Below are 14,816 nucleotides of genomic sequence, written 5' to 3'. Positions count from 1 at the left end.
AAATTTATTTTTGTAAAACAAAATTGTTTAATAATGTATTTTTTTTTTGTAGTGACCGGGGTTTGAACCTCGGACCTTGCATATTTTATGCATTGTCCCAACCAACTGAGCTAAGCTCACAAGGACTTAATAATGTATACTTCAATATTAAAGGTTTAGTCCAACACACTACCAAAAAATAAAGGTTTAGTCCAATAAAAAAAAACTAGCTGAATATTTAATTAAGTTTTAAATCTTTAAAAAAAAATTAATTAACTCTTAAATATTTTAACAGAAAAAAAGGCTAAATATATTTAACACAATTTTTAAACTGGCACAATTAAGTTGAGATTGGTACAATACATGTGCTAATAGTTAATCCTGATTAAATCTAGGCCATTGCATATGTGAACAACTTATCAATGGTAGGATGGTGCATTTCCCATGATGGGAAAATTAGACACCATTCCCACCTTAAACGGCACCTTATCCTTCATCATGTTTTGATGTCTATCCTTTGCTCGTAGTAAAAAAGAAAAACCATGAGTAGTTTGATTAGCCAATATTTTCATTTGTATCTATGGCCGGAAATAACTGTGTATGATGCATAGAGACCATTTACAACTTAACTAAAATGTTGAATCAAACAGCCAATGGATTTGCACATGAAAAAATGATACAACGTCCTCAATCATTTCTTCATCGACAACACATTATTCATCTACAAAATGAAAGTAACACATTCAATAAAGTATATCTGAAATACACAGTGCCATGACATAAACTTCTATGATTTAAAGTTCAAATAATATCACAATTTTTAACTTTTCTATGATTTAAAGTTCAAATATACTCACTTCCACCACAATACATATACAATAATATTCTAGTTTGCAAAGCGAGGGATAGATCTATTCACTACCAGAAATCATACGACAATGTCTGGTTGGTCGACCAACCAGTTAGAATTGTAGTGCATGTTCAAATTGTATTCCTCATTTTGTTTCTTAAAGATTCCATTCCTCAAAATGCAAATTTCTTCCACGTTTGACATATAAATAACCTAGAAAGCCTCACACATAGCAAATTTTGCCACCACATTTTCTCCCCTGGTGCATACACTTATGTTTAATCAATGTTGTATCTTACTCAAGGATTGTAAGGAATTGGAATTACAAATAGATCACTTTTTCTTTTCACTGTAGCGCCAAAGGATTCAGTCATGTCAAGATTTTCATGAGTGGTTCCAGAGGGAAGTTTCCAGTCAAAATAATACAGCAACTGTGCAAGAGGAAGTTCTATACTAGATGCAGCAAAAGAGATTCCAGGACACATTCTCTTTCCTGCACCAAAAGGTATGAACTCAAAATTAGACCCTTTGAAATCAATTGGACAATCCAAGAACCTCTCTGGATAAAACTTTTCTCCTTCAATCCAATACTTTTGGTCTCTTCCAATTGCCCATGCATTCACAAACACTTGTGTTCCAGCTGGTATTGTGTATCCATTTATCTCACAAGTTTTAATACACTCTCTAGGAAAGATAGGATTAGGAGAATGCATTCTTAAGGTTTCTTTAATAACTGCTTTTAGAAATTTCAGTTCTTGAAGATCTTTTTCATCAACATATCCTCTACTACCAAAAGCTTGTCTAACTTCTTCTTGAGCCTTTTTCATTACACTTGGGTTTTTCAGCATTTCTGAGAAAGCCCATTGTATAGTTATGGATGATGTTTCACTTCCACCAATAAGCATAGTCTGCACTAGGAGAGTGATATCTCATAAAGCAAGCGTCAAGTAAAATACCAAGATTTGTCATTCAAGATTCTTTTAAAATAAATGACTTCCCTATACTCTCTTCAATGTTTGATTGTAAAGAAGCATAAAGAGAACGAGTGTAGACACTGGTATTGTATTGGTTATGCAGTTAAATTGAGGACTCTGAGTTTGAATTAGTTGCATCTGTTAGGGAACTTTTTTCTCAAAAATGTAGAAGAAAGAAAATAAGCAGAAAGTGAAATAATTGCGTCTTGATAAACCTTTAATTTTTTTTTCTTCAAAAGTTGATTTTTAGGTTTATCTCTTTAACAATTAATTATTTCTCATCTCTGTTCTCACATCTCCATCTTTGTTTTTGTGGATAAGAAAGAGAGTAAAGCATTGGACTTTTTTTTGACAAAAAAACATAGGACTATTTCTCACTGATACATATTTTTACATCTAAATTTATTCAATTATATCCAATTGAATGATCACAAATAACATAACTTTGGGAGCGTTACAAAATCTTTCTCATTTATAAATTATACACGGGGTTAGTATTTATTATGAGAAATACAACTACTTTACATAAAATTACACATCTTTAAGATTACTTCTTTTGTATAAATGATTTTCATACGTTTTTTGGTTTATCTTAATGTCATATTATAAAATTATTATTTTTAATCGTTATTCATTATTTATCATTATATCCTTTCAAAGAATGACTATAAAAAAACACAAGACAAACGTTACTCTCACTAACTAATATTGTTGTACAAATCATACATGGGACAACAATCAGTCACATATTAATTAGTTAAATTGATTTTTTATGTATTGTATCTAGGCATGGCAACAAAACTCATACCTGAGAGTACCCATCCGAACCTAACTCAATTTGACGGGATTTTCCCCGCTTTGATACAGTTTGGGTTTTCCCGATTTCAAAATACGGGTACAGGATGAGTAACGGAACGGGGATATAGGTATACCCACCCCTGAACTCATACTCAAACTCGTCCCGAATGTAGAAAATCATTTTATTGCCATCTTTTCAGTCACACAATCAGAGTCTCAGTCTATCAGATGACACTCATTTCTCAGAGTTCTCTCTATTCTCCATCACCATATCCATGATCTATCGTCGTCATTTCTTTGCAGGATAATGCATTGCAACATTGTTTCTGAGGTAGAAAAATACTTCTATTTTATTAAAAAAAATATCCATTGCTGGGATGGGGCGGTGATACCCTAACCCGTCGAAGACGGGGATGAGATTCAATTTCTTATCCCCGTTGGGTATGGGTAGGGTAGCGGGTATGTATATGGTAGTAGGGTATGAGGATGGGGAAGGTAAAACCTGTCCCCACCCGCCCCATTGACATGCCTAATTGTATTTTTGAAATAATAGTGGGAGTAATTATAATATACTAATTATAATTTGATATAAGAATCTTGCACGATATACATATTTATTGTTTATAAAAATAAAATAAAAATATAAAAAACTATAAATATTTGTCAATGATATATAAAAATCCTGGGGCTTATTAACGTCCCCGTTATCATTATTGTGATTTTATTATTTATAATATTTTCACATATTTTTAGTTTACCACTTTATAATATTTAATATCAATTATTTCAATGTTTTTATTATTATCTTCATCATTATCATTAATTTTTTTCTTATTTCTCAATGTAAATAATATTGTAAATGCGTTTTGACGCATAAATCGTGATTTAAGGATTAGCCCGTGCGGAGCACAGGCCCGTGCTTAGCACGGGTCTGTTGCTAGTTTTAACTAAAATTGAATTCATCTTTTTTTAAACTGTTTGATGGGTCCTTGTTTGATACATAGGTTTATAGGTCTTTATCCACAAGGGCTTAATTTACTACCCTGATGCTACCAAATTATGGAACTCTTCCTCATGCATATGTATTTCTCATCATGTTAAGGATGATGTGGATGTTTATGTGGTCATAAGTTATTGATATAATAGTGTTTTCATGAATTATAGTAACATGTGTAAGCTAAAATGGTTCAACGTATTATATTAAATAAATGGTTTTTGATCTTTATAAATATACCAATTTTTCATTTTAGTTCCTCTAAAATTTTCCTTTAACTTTTAGTCCCTATAAAATTTTCAATCACTACTTTTGGTCCATATTTTAAAGTTAGTTTTTGTATTTTTTTTAATGAAATTATGCAAAAATGTGTAGAATATTGTAAAAATAATTCCCAAATGAAATTAGAATTTTTTAACAAAACATAAATTAAATATGAATTTTTAACCATAAAAATAAAATTCATATTAAATTCACATTTTGTTAAAAAATTCTACTCCCTCCGTTCCTTTTTAAGTGTCGTTTTAGAAAATTTCCACGAAAATAGCAACAAGAATTTTTGCACGTTTCCTTTCTATTATACCCTCAATTTAATCCACCAATATATCTCTATTTTTTGGCACACACTTTATCTTTCCAATAAATTTAATATGTTATATTTTTCTCATAACAAACATTTGTTTTTTTTAAGATCGTAACAAACATTTGTTACTTACTATCTTTTTCTACAACAATTTTTTTTTTCACACTCTTTCTCATAACAAACAATTGTCATTTTTCTAAATATTGTGTACATCTCTTTAATTAATTTAAGTCAATATAAAAATTACTCCAACTTCACATTAATCAAAACCTAAGAAAAAATTAACTTTCCTCCAACTCCTTTAATCAAAATTAAGGCTTCAACTATGGCTTCAACCAATGCTAGATCCACACTGGATGAAGATAACTTAGTAGAGCAGACAGAAAAGAGCAACAATGGTACTGGTACAAAACTTTAACTCTTAGGGTCCGTTTGGTTCGAGAATTAGGAGGGGAGGGGAGCGGAGGGGAGGGGAGGAATTTTAACGGAGGGGAGGGGAGGGGATATATTTTAATTAAAAGTGTGTTTGGTTCACAAGGGGGAGGGGAGGGATTTTAAAATTATTTTACTGTTTTACCCTCAAACTTAATTAAATAAGGATAATAAAGTAACGAAATAATAACGATGTAATCGACAACAACATGATGTAGACGATGGAATAATGGATTAGTAATAGGGTTGTTACAAAGAGTAATGAAAGTTGTTACAAGGAAAAATTGTTAATAATATAGAATACAAGTTGTTACAAGATAACCTAATAATAGTAAAAGTTGTTTTAAGGATAATCTAACATAATAATAATAATAATAATAAATGTTGTTTCGAGGATAATATTGAGATTTTAAATTAGGAAAATGCTAGATATCAAGAATGGATTTTCTTGATGAATTCAAGAATGACATGGCAGAATAATCACCCTTAGATTTTAATCTTATTTATTAAAGTTTCATAAAAAAAAAATATATAACACCCACCACCCCATGATTTCCGGCCAGGCTGAGATTTTATTGGCTAACATTAATTTCGGGACAATTTCTTGATAAAATCTTTCTTGATAAATAGCATTGCTCTTTAAATTAATATAAGGATAATTTTGACAGTGCAATAAAATTTGCTCATCTTCCCTCCCCTCCCCTCCCCTTCTAAAAATTGAACAAAACTCTTCAAATTAAAAATCTCCCCTCCCCTCCCCTCCCCTCCCCTCCAAAACTCTCGAACCAAACGAAATCATTATTATATGTAACAAAACTTTGTTTAGATCTGAAGATAACAAGAAACAAATTTTGTTTTAAAAAAAAATAACTTTGTTTAAAAAAAAAAACTTTAGTTTTCCAAATATATAACTAATTAGTTTTATTAAAAAAGATAAAAGCAACCAAACAACGAAAAAGATTTGAGTAATTGACAAAGGGTATAATTGACAAATCATACCCTAAAAATACCAAAACGACGGTTAATTAGGAACAAAAAAAATCACCTTAAAACGACACTTAAAAAGGAACGGATGGAGTAATTTTTTTGGAGAGATTATTATAATATTATGAATTTTTCTGCAAAATTTTATTCAAAAATATGAATTCCACATGTGAGTTTACTTTAAAAGGAGAGACCAAAAATGAAGATAGAAATTTTTTAGTGATTCAAAGTTAAGACATTTTTTAGAGGGACTGGAACGAAAAGTTGACATATTTATGGGACCAAAAACATATTTAACTCCTAAATTAATTTTCAATTTAAATAACGAAAATAAGTATAAGAACAGGGCTTGATTCGGTAGTAACAGAAACATCAAAACTGCACTAAAGTACGGTAATTTATTCTGTACTATTTATTTAACATCAATTTTTTTCTAAAATATAATTTATTCTTATATATTACCGTCGTAGCAAAAAAAAACAATAAGACCCTTGCGTCGCACGGGTCGACGATCTAGTTTGTCTTAAATTAATTGTCACGTTTTGAATATTTCGCAGCCTCAAGTTATTTGTTATATTAAATAAAATACCAATATAGCACTTGTTACTTTATTTTTTCTTTCTAATATCGTCGATATTTATTGAAGTTGTTGCAAGTATACCATAAGTTAATAATAATCCCCAATTTATCAAAGGGTAAAGTAGAAAAAACTCAAAAAATATCATTATAAAAAAATAACCTGAATAACGGCTTTAATGTTGTCGATTGTCAAATGAAATCCATCCGGATTAGAAGAGCCATCATGTTTGAGATTCAAAAGATAGGACAAAAGACTTCCATCTTCACTAGTCTTTTTTGTTGCTTTGTTGATGATATTTTGAAGAACCATATCACCACTTCTATGCAATCTCTTCAATTTATGCACCATTCCACTAATAACATGTAACCAATGCTGGGAGGGAAACAAATTATGAATACTGAAACTCTCAGCCACTGACATAGATTCCTTCATGAACAAGATATATGCTTTATTGTCCTTACAATTATCACCAAAAGATGCCCTAGAAGTGATGTTATATGTCATAGATAAAATTTCATCTGTGAGATTGATTGTAGACCCCTTGTTTATAGAAATATATCTAATTAATTTTGACACCTCTTCCTCTCGAATTGATTGGAATGATCTCACACGTTTAACACTCAACAGCTCCAATGTGCATATTTTTCGTACCTGCCTCCAATACTCTCCATAGGGTGAAAAAGCAATGTCAGTGCAACCATAAGAAACAATTTCTAGACCAAGAGAACGAGGTCTTTGTGGAAATGTGACTTCATTTGTTTTCAACACTTCTTTGGCAATTTCTTTGGAAGAGACCACTATGACTGAAGTCTCTCCAAGTTTTAGGTGCATGAGAGGGCCATATTTTTGGGACAATTCTCTCATTCTGTGGTGAGGTAGGGAGCCAACCAGGTGATGTATGCTTCCAATAATTGGTAGCTTCCAAGGACCTGGAGGAAGATTTGAGGTTGTATTATTGTCACTGCTTTTACTTTTGAATCGCTTTCCCACATTTAGGATCAAAATAAGACCCAAAAGGATGGAGAGCCATAAGAAGAAATTATTCTCCATTTGAAAAGGTAAGTGTTGTTGGAATAATAATTAGGACCAGTCCAAATTTATACATGCTGACTTGCTGAGTGTCTAACAAGTTGCCTTTATTTTTGGGTCCACACTTAACTCTATATTGATTATGGGAAATGCTAACTTGTGCTCTTAAAGCGCACATGTTAGCATGACCCATGTACAAGTTAGCATGACTCATTGATTATTAATGATTGAAAATGCATATTACACCATCCGTTTTAAAAATGGATGTCGTTTAAGATTTTTACAGAAATATTAAGAAATGCATTAGTTAAAAGAGAGTTGTTATTTTACCAAATTATCCTAATCAACCATTGGTTTGTTTTTCATTAAAGAAAAAATAATACTTTGGAAGTAGTGTATATAGTATTAATTGAATGGTACAATTGAAAAGAAAAAATTATTATTGCATTTGAAACTGAAAGTGACATTCATTTTGAAACAACTTTTTTGGCTAAAACGACGCTTATTTTGAAATGGATGGAGTAATTATACTACAAGTTGATTGCAAGTTAGTTTTTTTATTGGGTTTTGCTGACCGGTGTCCCCAGAACAGTGGCTACAGAATCTATAAATAAAAATTTTGCCTTGGAAATATAAGATGTTATTTTTTATCAAGTAGCGATTACACAACTTTTTCATGAAAACTTATTTATTTTGGATGCTTAACCAATGACTTTGGGGCAATGGTTAGCATTTTTTTTTGTTACAATATAATACAGTTTAAACTTCCATAACATGAATATTTTTATATTCCTTAAAAAAATGAATATTTTTATATGTTATGCTTCATCGGGTATGATTTAATTAAGGGTTAAATATGTTTTTTGTCCCTATAAATATATCAACTTTTCGTTTTAGTCCCTCTAAAATTTTCCTTCAACTTTTAGTCCTTAAAAAAATTTCCATCTTCACTTTTGGTCCCTCTTTTAAAGTAAACTTATATGTAGAATATATATTTTTGAATAAAATTTTGTAGAAAAATTCATAATATTATAAGAATCTCTCCCAAAAAAAAATAGAATTTTTTAACAAAACATTCTAATTTTTTGGAGAAATTTTTTTTACAATATTATACACATTTCTGCACAATTTCATTAAAAAATACAAAAATTAACTTAAAAATAGGGACCAAAAGTAGTTATTGAAAATTTAATAGGGACTAAAAGATGAAGTAAAATTTTAGAGGGACTAAAACGAAAAGTTAGTATATTTATAGGGACCAAAAACATATTTAACCCTTTAATTAATATATGTTAGAATATAATAATTTATTAATTTAGTTGACTGTTGGATCTCAACCCAGGAAGCAAACATATATTACCATATCATCGTACACGCACGGATGATTTTAAAGCATCTTATGTTATGTAGGCTGAAATTAATGGAGCATATAAATGTAGTTATCTATTTTATCAATACTAGTGTGACTGTGAGAGTGAGACCCATGTACTTGTAAAATTTTAATAAAACTTTTTTATTTTAAATAAATTGAATTGAAAATTAATTTACTCAACCACACTTTACTGTCGCATACTACCACCTAAAATGTAAATCAGCAGTTACTGACGTAACCATGACTTCAAGATTTTGTCACCCGCCATCACACCCCAACTAATAATAGAGTAATGATCTTTTGACATCCATTTGATGACAACTTTGTTGACAACTTTATTTTTCTCACTTCTTATTGGTCAAAAACAATGGAGAGAGAAAAAGGAAGAGAGAGGATAACAACATCATATGAGTATGAGAGAGAAAGTTGTCCAAAAGTTGTTAAAAAGTGGTTGTCAAAATATCATTTCTCCTAATAATATGACCTCATAGGCGACAACGTCATTTCTTGCTCATAGGCGACAATGTCATTTCAATAAGTAGAAAATCTCACCCCAAAGCATACTCCTTTATATATTTTTATTGACTATTTGCGAGTAAGATACAAACTTTTATGTCACGAGTTCGATTATGTCGTGTTTCTTTTTACACTTAAGTTATATTCATTTTTTGAGAAAAAAAATGACAAAAGCAAAAGATATGACTTGAACACATGACTGTGAGTAAGTTATATTCATTCTTTGAAGGAAAAAAAAAAGATAACAAAAACAAAAGATAGGACTTGAACCCATTGAGAAAAAAAAATGACAAAAGCAAAAGATATGACTTGAACACATGACTGTGAGTAAGTTATATTCATTCTTTGAGAAGAAAAAAAAGATAACAAAAACAAAAGATAGGACTTGAACCCATAACTATGAGTTAGAAAAACACACACTTAACCACTAGACCAATACATGATGTTTGATTACACTTCAAAATTGAAGATATATAATATAAACTTTAAACTTTAAATATGAAAAAAAAATAGGGCAGGACTGGTGTGGCAATAGCCACAGCCAGCCTAAAGCAGGTCCGCCTCATTCCATAAGAATCAAATGGTCAAAACTAAAAGAGATTGCGCCAAACAAATATTCAGAGCAACATAATAATGTGTTTATTTTGTTTTACTTGAATGTCGTGCATCTTTTTTTTAAGAATATTGTGCTTCTTTTGTTTTTTGTTTTTGGTTACTTGTGCTTCTTTTGTTGAATTCTTTTAAAATAATTTATTTTAATGAAATTAAAGAATTCGTTTTTGCACTATGTTTGTTAGTTTAAAAAAAAATTAGGCTTAAATGTACTTTTGACCTTCTAACTTTTTAAATGTTGTGATTTTGGTTTCCTATTTAAAAAATGACAAATTTAGCCCCCCTTATCTTGGCCCCTTTGCAATATTAGTCATTTTGTTCAATTTTGACTGAGTCAACGCTCAAGTGGCATGCCACATGTGTAATTATTGATTTTTAAAAAAATTAAAATGCCACATGTTTATATATTGAATATAAAAAAATGAAAGGAAATTGGAAAACCTAGAAAATAAAATAAAAAATTTATTCTTATCCATCGGCGCGGAATTTAGATAGGTCGGAGTCTGAAATCATTCAAGATGGACAAACCATGCTCTAGGAATTTATCAGAACGGCGAACCTGGAGGCTATCCAAGAACGCTTGCCGCTCATGTAACTGACTATCCAAGAACGCTTGCCGCTCCTTTAAAGAATTAATTTTTTCACTCAAATTTTTAAATTTTAGATGGAATTCTTATAGCTAATGAGGTTGTGGATGAAGCCCGTAGAATGAAAAAAGAACTGTTGTTATTTAAGGTGGATTTTGAGAAAGCATACGATTCAGTTGATTGGGGGTATCTAGATGTTGTGATGGGGAGGATGTCTTTTCCGCTTTTGTGGAGAAAGTGGATAAAAGAGTATATCACAACAACTATGGCCTCGGGCATCCCCACAGATGAGTTTCCCTTAAAGAGAGGTTTGTGTCAAGGTGATCCACTTTCCCGTTTTCTTTTCTTGCTGGCTGCGGAAGGTTTGAATATTATGATGAAAGCTTTGGTTGCGACAAATCTTTATGCTGGTTATATTGTTGGTGCTTCTGGTACTGTATCTGTTACTCACCTATAGTTTTCTGACGATACATTGCTTTTGGGTATCAAGAGTTGGGCAAACGTTCGTGCAATGCGGGAGATTTTGTTTCTATTTGAGGCTATGTTGGGTTTGAAAGTCAATTTCCATAAAAGTTTGTTGGTGGGGTTAACATTTCTGATTCCTGGCTGAATGAGGCGGCTTCAGTTTTGTGTTGTAAAGTGGGGAAGGTGTCGTTTGTGTATTTGGGTCTTTCTATCGGTGGTGATGTAACACCCCGTTTTCCCAACATGTCAAATAGTACATAATAATAATCAGAGTATTCAACTTAAAACAGGATGTAACATTTCTTTAAATCATAAATCAAATATAATTAAGTCAAAATCTGCTCTTTATTTAAAACAACTTCTGTCAATAACTTCAAATATGTCGCAGCGAAAAATTCTTAAATGTTAAACAAATACTCGGCACTAAAGGCCTCAACATCTTAAACAACTTATTAAACTAAATCATAGTCATGTAAGATCATAAGCAATACGTAAGTAATAGAAAATAGCCACAAAAGTTCCCATCCAGTTACGTATCAAAGCACCTAAAAACACAGTGAGAGATAGCCACTCACGACAGCAATCAACAGTTACTTATTCTCGATCACCTGCAAGTTACTCATACGAAGAGCAACATTTCCAAGCAGAAAGGGTGAGATTCACAAACAATAATGTTAAGCATATAATTCAACAATTATATTTAACAACATAAACATCATCAACATATCATAACAATAGTCATGTAGCATCATTATCATCATCATAATCAACTTCATAATCAACATCAATATCAACTTCATAACTCAACTTAACAACTTGACTCGACAATGCAACTTAACTCGACTATGCAACTCTATTATTTTACTCATGCATGTGTTACCATTCTAGGGCATAAGCCCTCGTCGCTTGTGAGCATAAATATACTCCTAGGGCATGAGCCCTCGTCGTTAATGAGCAAAAGCTCATAGGGCATGAGCCCTCTTCTTTATTGAGCAAAAGCTCCTAGGGCATGAGCCCTCGTCTTTAAATGAGTATGCATGGACTCAACAACAATACTTTGACGACCAACAACTTCAACGACATCGACAGACAACTTACAACTTAAACGACATTGACAAACTACTTACAACTTTGAAGACATTGACGACAACTGTGGTAACGACAACGACTTCACATCATAATTTCATATTCATCAATCATAAACAACGTCCTATAACATCGTATTTAAACATCAACAATTCATCATATAACATCGTATTCAAACATCAACAATTCATCATATAACATCGTATTCAAACATCAACAATTCATCAGATAACATCTTTGTAAAAACATAATAAATTATACACAACAAATTTTCATGTCAAACCAAGGCTACTGGAAAGATATCACAATTATCAAGCAACTTTCATGTTTATACCAAAGACCAATTTAAAACAAAAACGTGTGAAAAAGACGCAAAAACATGAAACAGAGAATGTTGTCACCGTACAATTTCGCTAAGACCTCCTCGGAGTATTTTCATCATATCTCAAAAACTAAAAGTCATTTTCACGTCAAATCAAAGCCACTGGAAAGCTAACAAAATTATCTAAAACTTTCATGTTTACACCTAAGACCAATTCTGTACCGATCAATACCAGATTTCATTTCAATTTCAAAAAAGTTGTACAGAAAGTCCATAAAAATTCACTGTGACCTACGTGCAGTAATTTGACCATAACTCAAGTTCTATAAATCATTTTGACATCAGACCAACGACATTAGAAAACTAACATCCATACCTACAATTTTCATGTTTACACCTAAGACCAATTCTGTACCGATCAATACCAGTTTCTATTTCAAAATTCGGGACAGAGATAAGAAAAATCAGGAAAAACAACTTATATTATTCAAACTTCACATTCATTCAAAATCATCACAATCAACAACAAAAACTCAACATAATCCATACCCAATTCATAATACGACATTAACAACAACAATCATCAACAACCACAAATCAACAACAACATAACATAAATCATCAATTATCACTCTTAACCCTAATTCTCCAATTCTCAAAAACTAAACCTACAACATGTTAAATGAAATTTTCAGAATCATAGACTCAAGATTATTGAATGATAGTCCCACCCTTACCTTAGATTGATTGATTGCAAGGATTCTACAGACTTCTCTTCTCTGGTTCTTCTCTTCTCTAGGTTTCTCCTCTTTCTCCCAAAAACAGTTTACACGTAATCCTTATTTTCTAACTCTGACTCTCATCTTTATATAAACCTTAACCTATTTATTTTCTTTTAATTCCAATTCTGCCCCAAAGCCCCATTATTCTAAATAATTATATTTCTCCACTAAATATATTCTTCCACTAAATATATTCTTCCACTAAATATATTTCTCCACTAAATATATTCTCCCACTAAATATATTATTCCACTAAATATATATATTTCTCCCACTAAATATATTTCTCCACTAAATAATAAAATAGGTGCTACTAATAAATATTAACACATAACAAAAATATCACTTATCAAATATATTAATTAATTTATTAAAGAAAAGACACTAAACTATAAGTAATAAAAATAGGGCGTTACAGGTGATATTAGCCGGCTGATTTTTTGGGAGTCGGTCCTACGTTGTATCAAGTCTAGACTGTCGGGTTTCAAAAGTCGGTTTTGGTCGTTTGATGGCTGGTTAATTCTTCTCAAGTATGTCTTGACCTCTCTGCCTGTCTATGCTCTTTCCTTCTTCAAGGCTCCCTCAGATATAATTTCTTCCATTAAATTTATTTTTAATAAAAAAATGGGGGGGGGGGGGGGGGGGATCATAGGAAAATTACTTAGATTAGTTGGAATACAGCTTGTTATGATAAGGAGCATGCAGGGTTGGGGGTGAGGCAGTTGCGGGAGTTTAATTATACTTTGTTAGGTAAGTGGTGTTGGCGTTTATTAGTGGAGAGAAGGAGTTTTTGGTATAGGGTCTTAGTTGCGAGATACGGTGAGGAGGTTGGAGGTAAGGGCCGGAGTGGTTCTTCTTGGTGGAGGGAGGTGGCGAAAATTAGAGATGGAGTAAGCGGTGTTGGTGGCGGGTGGTTCCAGGAATGTGTCTCTCGAAAGGTGGTTGATGGTGCCGAGACTTTTTCCAGGCATTATCCTTGGTCGGGAGGAGTTCCCTTCGGGGTGCATTTTAGGCTTTTATTTGAGCTAGCCGTCGATAAGTATTGCACTGTTTCACATATGTCAACTCTCGGTTGGGAGGAGCGTGGGGCGGCGAGGAGATGGAGAAGACGGTTGTGGGTTTGGGAGGAGGAGGTGTAGGTGTTAGGGGAGTGTCACATTACTTCGCAGGTTACACGGTTCGTAGTGCTTACCAACTTCTCACGTCTCGGGACGCCACTCAGGGTGAACATGTGGCGGATTTGATTTGGCATAAACAAGTTCCTTTGAAGGTGTCCTTTTTTTCTTGGAGGTTATTGCGGAATCGGTTGCCTACAAGGTCAAATCTTCTAGATCGAGATATTATCTTTGACGTTGATGCAGGTTGTCTAGCAGGGTGTGCACACATGGAGACATCTCAACATTTATTCTTATCTTGTGATTTTTACGGTTTGTTATGGCATGCGGTACAGTCTTGACTTGGTGTGTCGGGACCAGATCCTTTTAGTATCTCAGACCACTTGTATCAATTTACTCACTCCGCAGGCGGTTCGTGCGCAAGGCGTTCTTTCATACAGCTTGTTTGGTTACTTTGCGCCTGGGCTATATGGAATGATCGTAACAATAGATTGTTTACAAATGTCGAAAGTTCCATAGATAGGTTGTTAGATAAAGTAAAACACTATTATTTATGGTAGCTCAAGGCTAGTAACACAAACTTTGTTTTTGGTTTTACTTCGTGGTGGTCAAGCCCTTTGTTATGTTTAAGCATTGGCTAACTGTTGTGTAACATTGTTTGGATGTTTCTTTAGGAGTTTCTTAAGCACACCTTGTGCTTTGGAGATTTCCTAATTTTGTTTATATATACCATTTTTGTTTGTTAAAAAAAAAATT

At 32.4% G+C, this 14,816-nt stretch overlaps 2 protein-coding genes across 2 annotated transcripts; one reads left to right on the top strand and one right to left on the bottom strand.

Annotated features, from left to right (window-relative positions):
* Positions 1-673: 673 nt before the first annotated feature.
* Positions 674-7,239, bottom strand: LOC146925188 (cytochrome P450 71D11-like). The gene is made up of 2 exons (XM_085710169.1): positions 6,334-7,239; positions 674-1,737 (listed from the first exon to the last, which is right to left on the bottom strand). The coding sequence occupies exons 1-2, from the start codon at positions 7,222-7,224 to the stop codon at positions 1,129-1,131; spliced, it is 1,500 nt and encodes a 499-aa protein (XP_085566295.1). The 5' UTR covers positions 7,225-7,239; the 3' UTR covers positions 674-1,128.
* Positions 7,240-10,221: 2,982 nt separating this feature from the next.
* LOC146925187 (uncharacterized) lies at positions 10,222-14,084 on the top strand. Its single transcript, XM_085711938.1, has 3 exons — positions 10,222-10,294; positions 10,383-10,721; positions 13,720-14,084. Exons 1-3 carry the CDS (start codon positions 10,222-10,224, stop codon positions 14,082-14,084), a joined length of 777 nt encoding a protein of 258 aa, XP_085568064.1.
* The last annotated feature ends 732 nt before the right edge of the window (positions 14,085-14,816 follow it).

The sequence above is a fragment of the Medicago sativa genome, chromosome 5 (assembly GCF_051527215.1).
Source record: "Medicago sativa cultivar Bolivia chromosome 5, Bolivia_mono, whole genome shotgun sequence".
Lineage (NCBI taxonomy): Eukaryota > Viridiplantae > Streptophyta > Magnoliopsida > Fabales > Fabaceae > Medicago > Medicago sativa.
The sequence above is the reverse complement of the archived record's forward strand: the minus strand, read 5'-3'. Positions and strand labels throughout refer to the sequence as shown.

Excerpts from the sequence above, each read along its gene's own strand:
- LOC146925188 (XM_085710169.1), bottom strand. The coding sequence starts at position 7,224 with ATGGAGAATAATTTCTTCTTATGGCTCTCCATCCTTTTGGGTCTTATT. Across the intron at positions 1,738-6,333 it reads ACATTAAAGCCGTTATTCAG|ACTATGCTTATTGGTGGAAG; the intron begins GTTATTTTTTTA and ends CTCCTAGTGCAG.
- LOC146925187 (XM_085711938.1), top strand. The coding sequence starts at position 10,222 with ATGGACAAACCATGCTCTAGGAATTTATCAGAACGGCGAACCTGGAGG. Across the intron at positions 10,295-10,382 it reads CAAGAACGCTTGCCGCTCAT|CTAATGAGGTTGTGGATGAA; the intron begins GTAACTGACTAT and ends GAATTCTTATAG. Across the intron at positions 10,722-13,719 it reads TTATATTGTTGGTGCTTCTG|TGGAGAGAAGGAGTTTTTGG; the intron begins GTACTGTATCTG and ends GGCGTTTATTAG.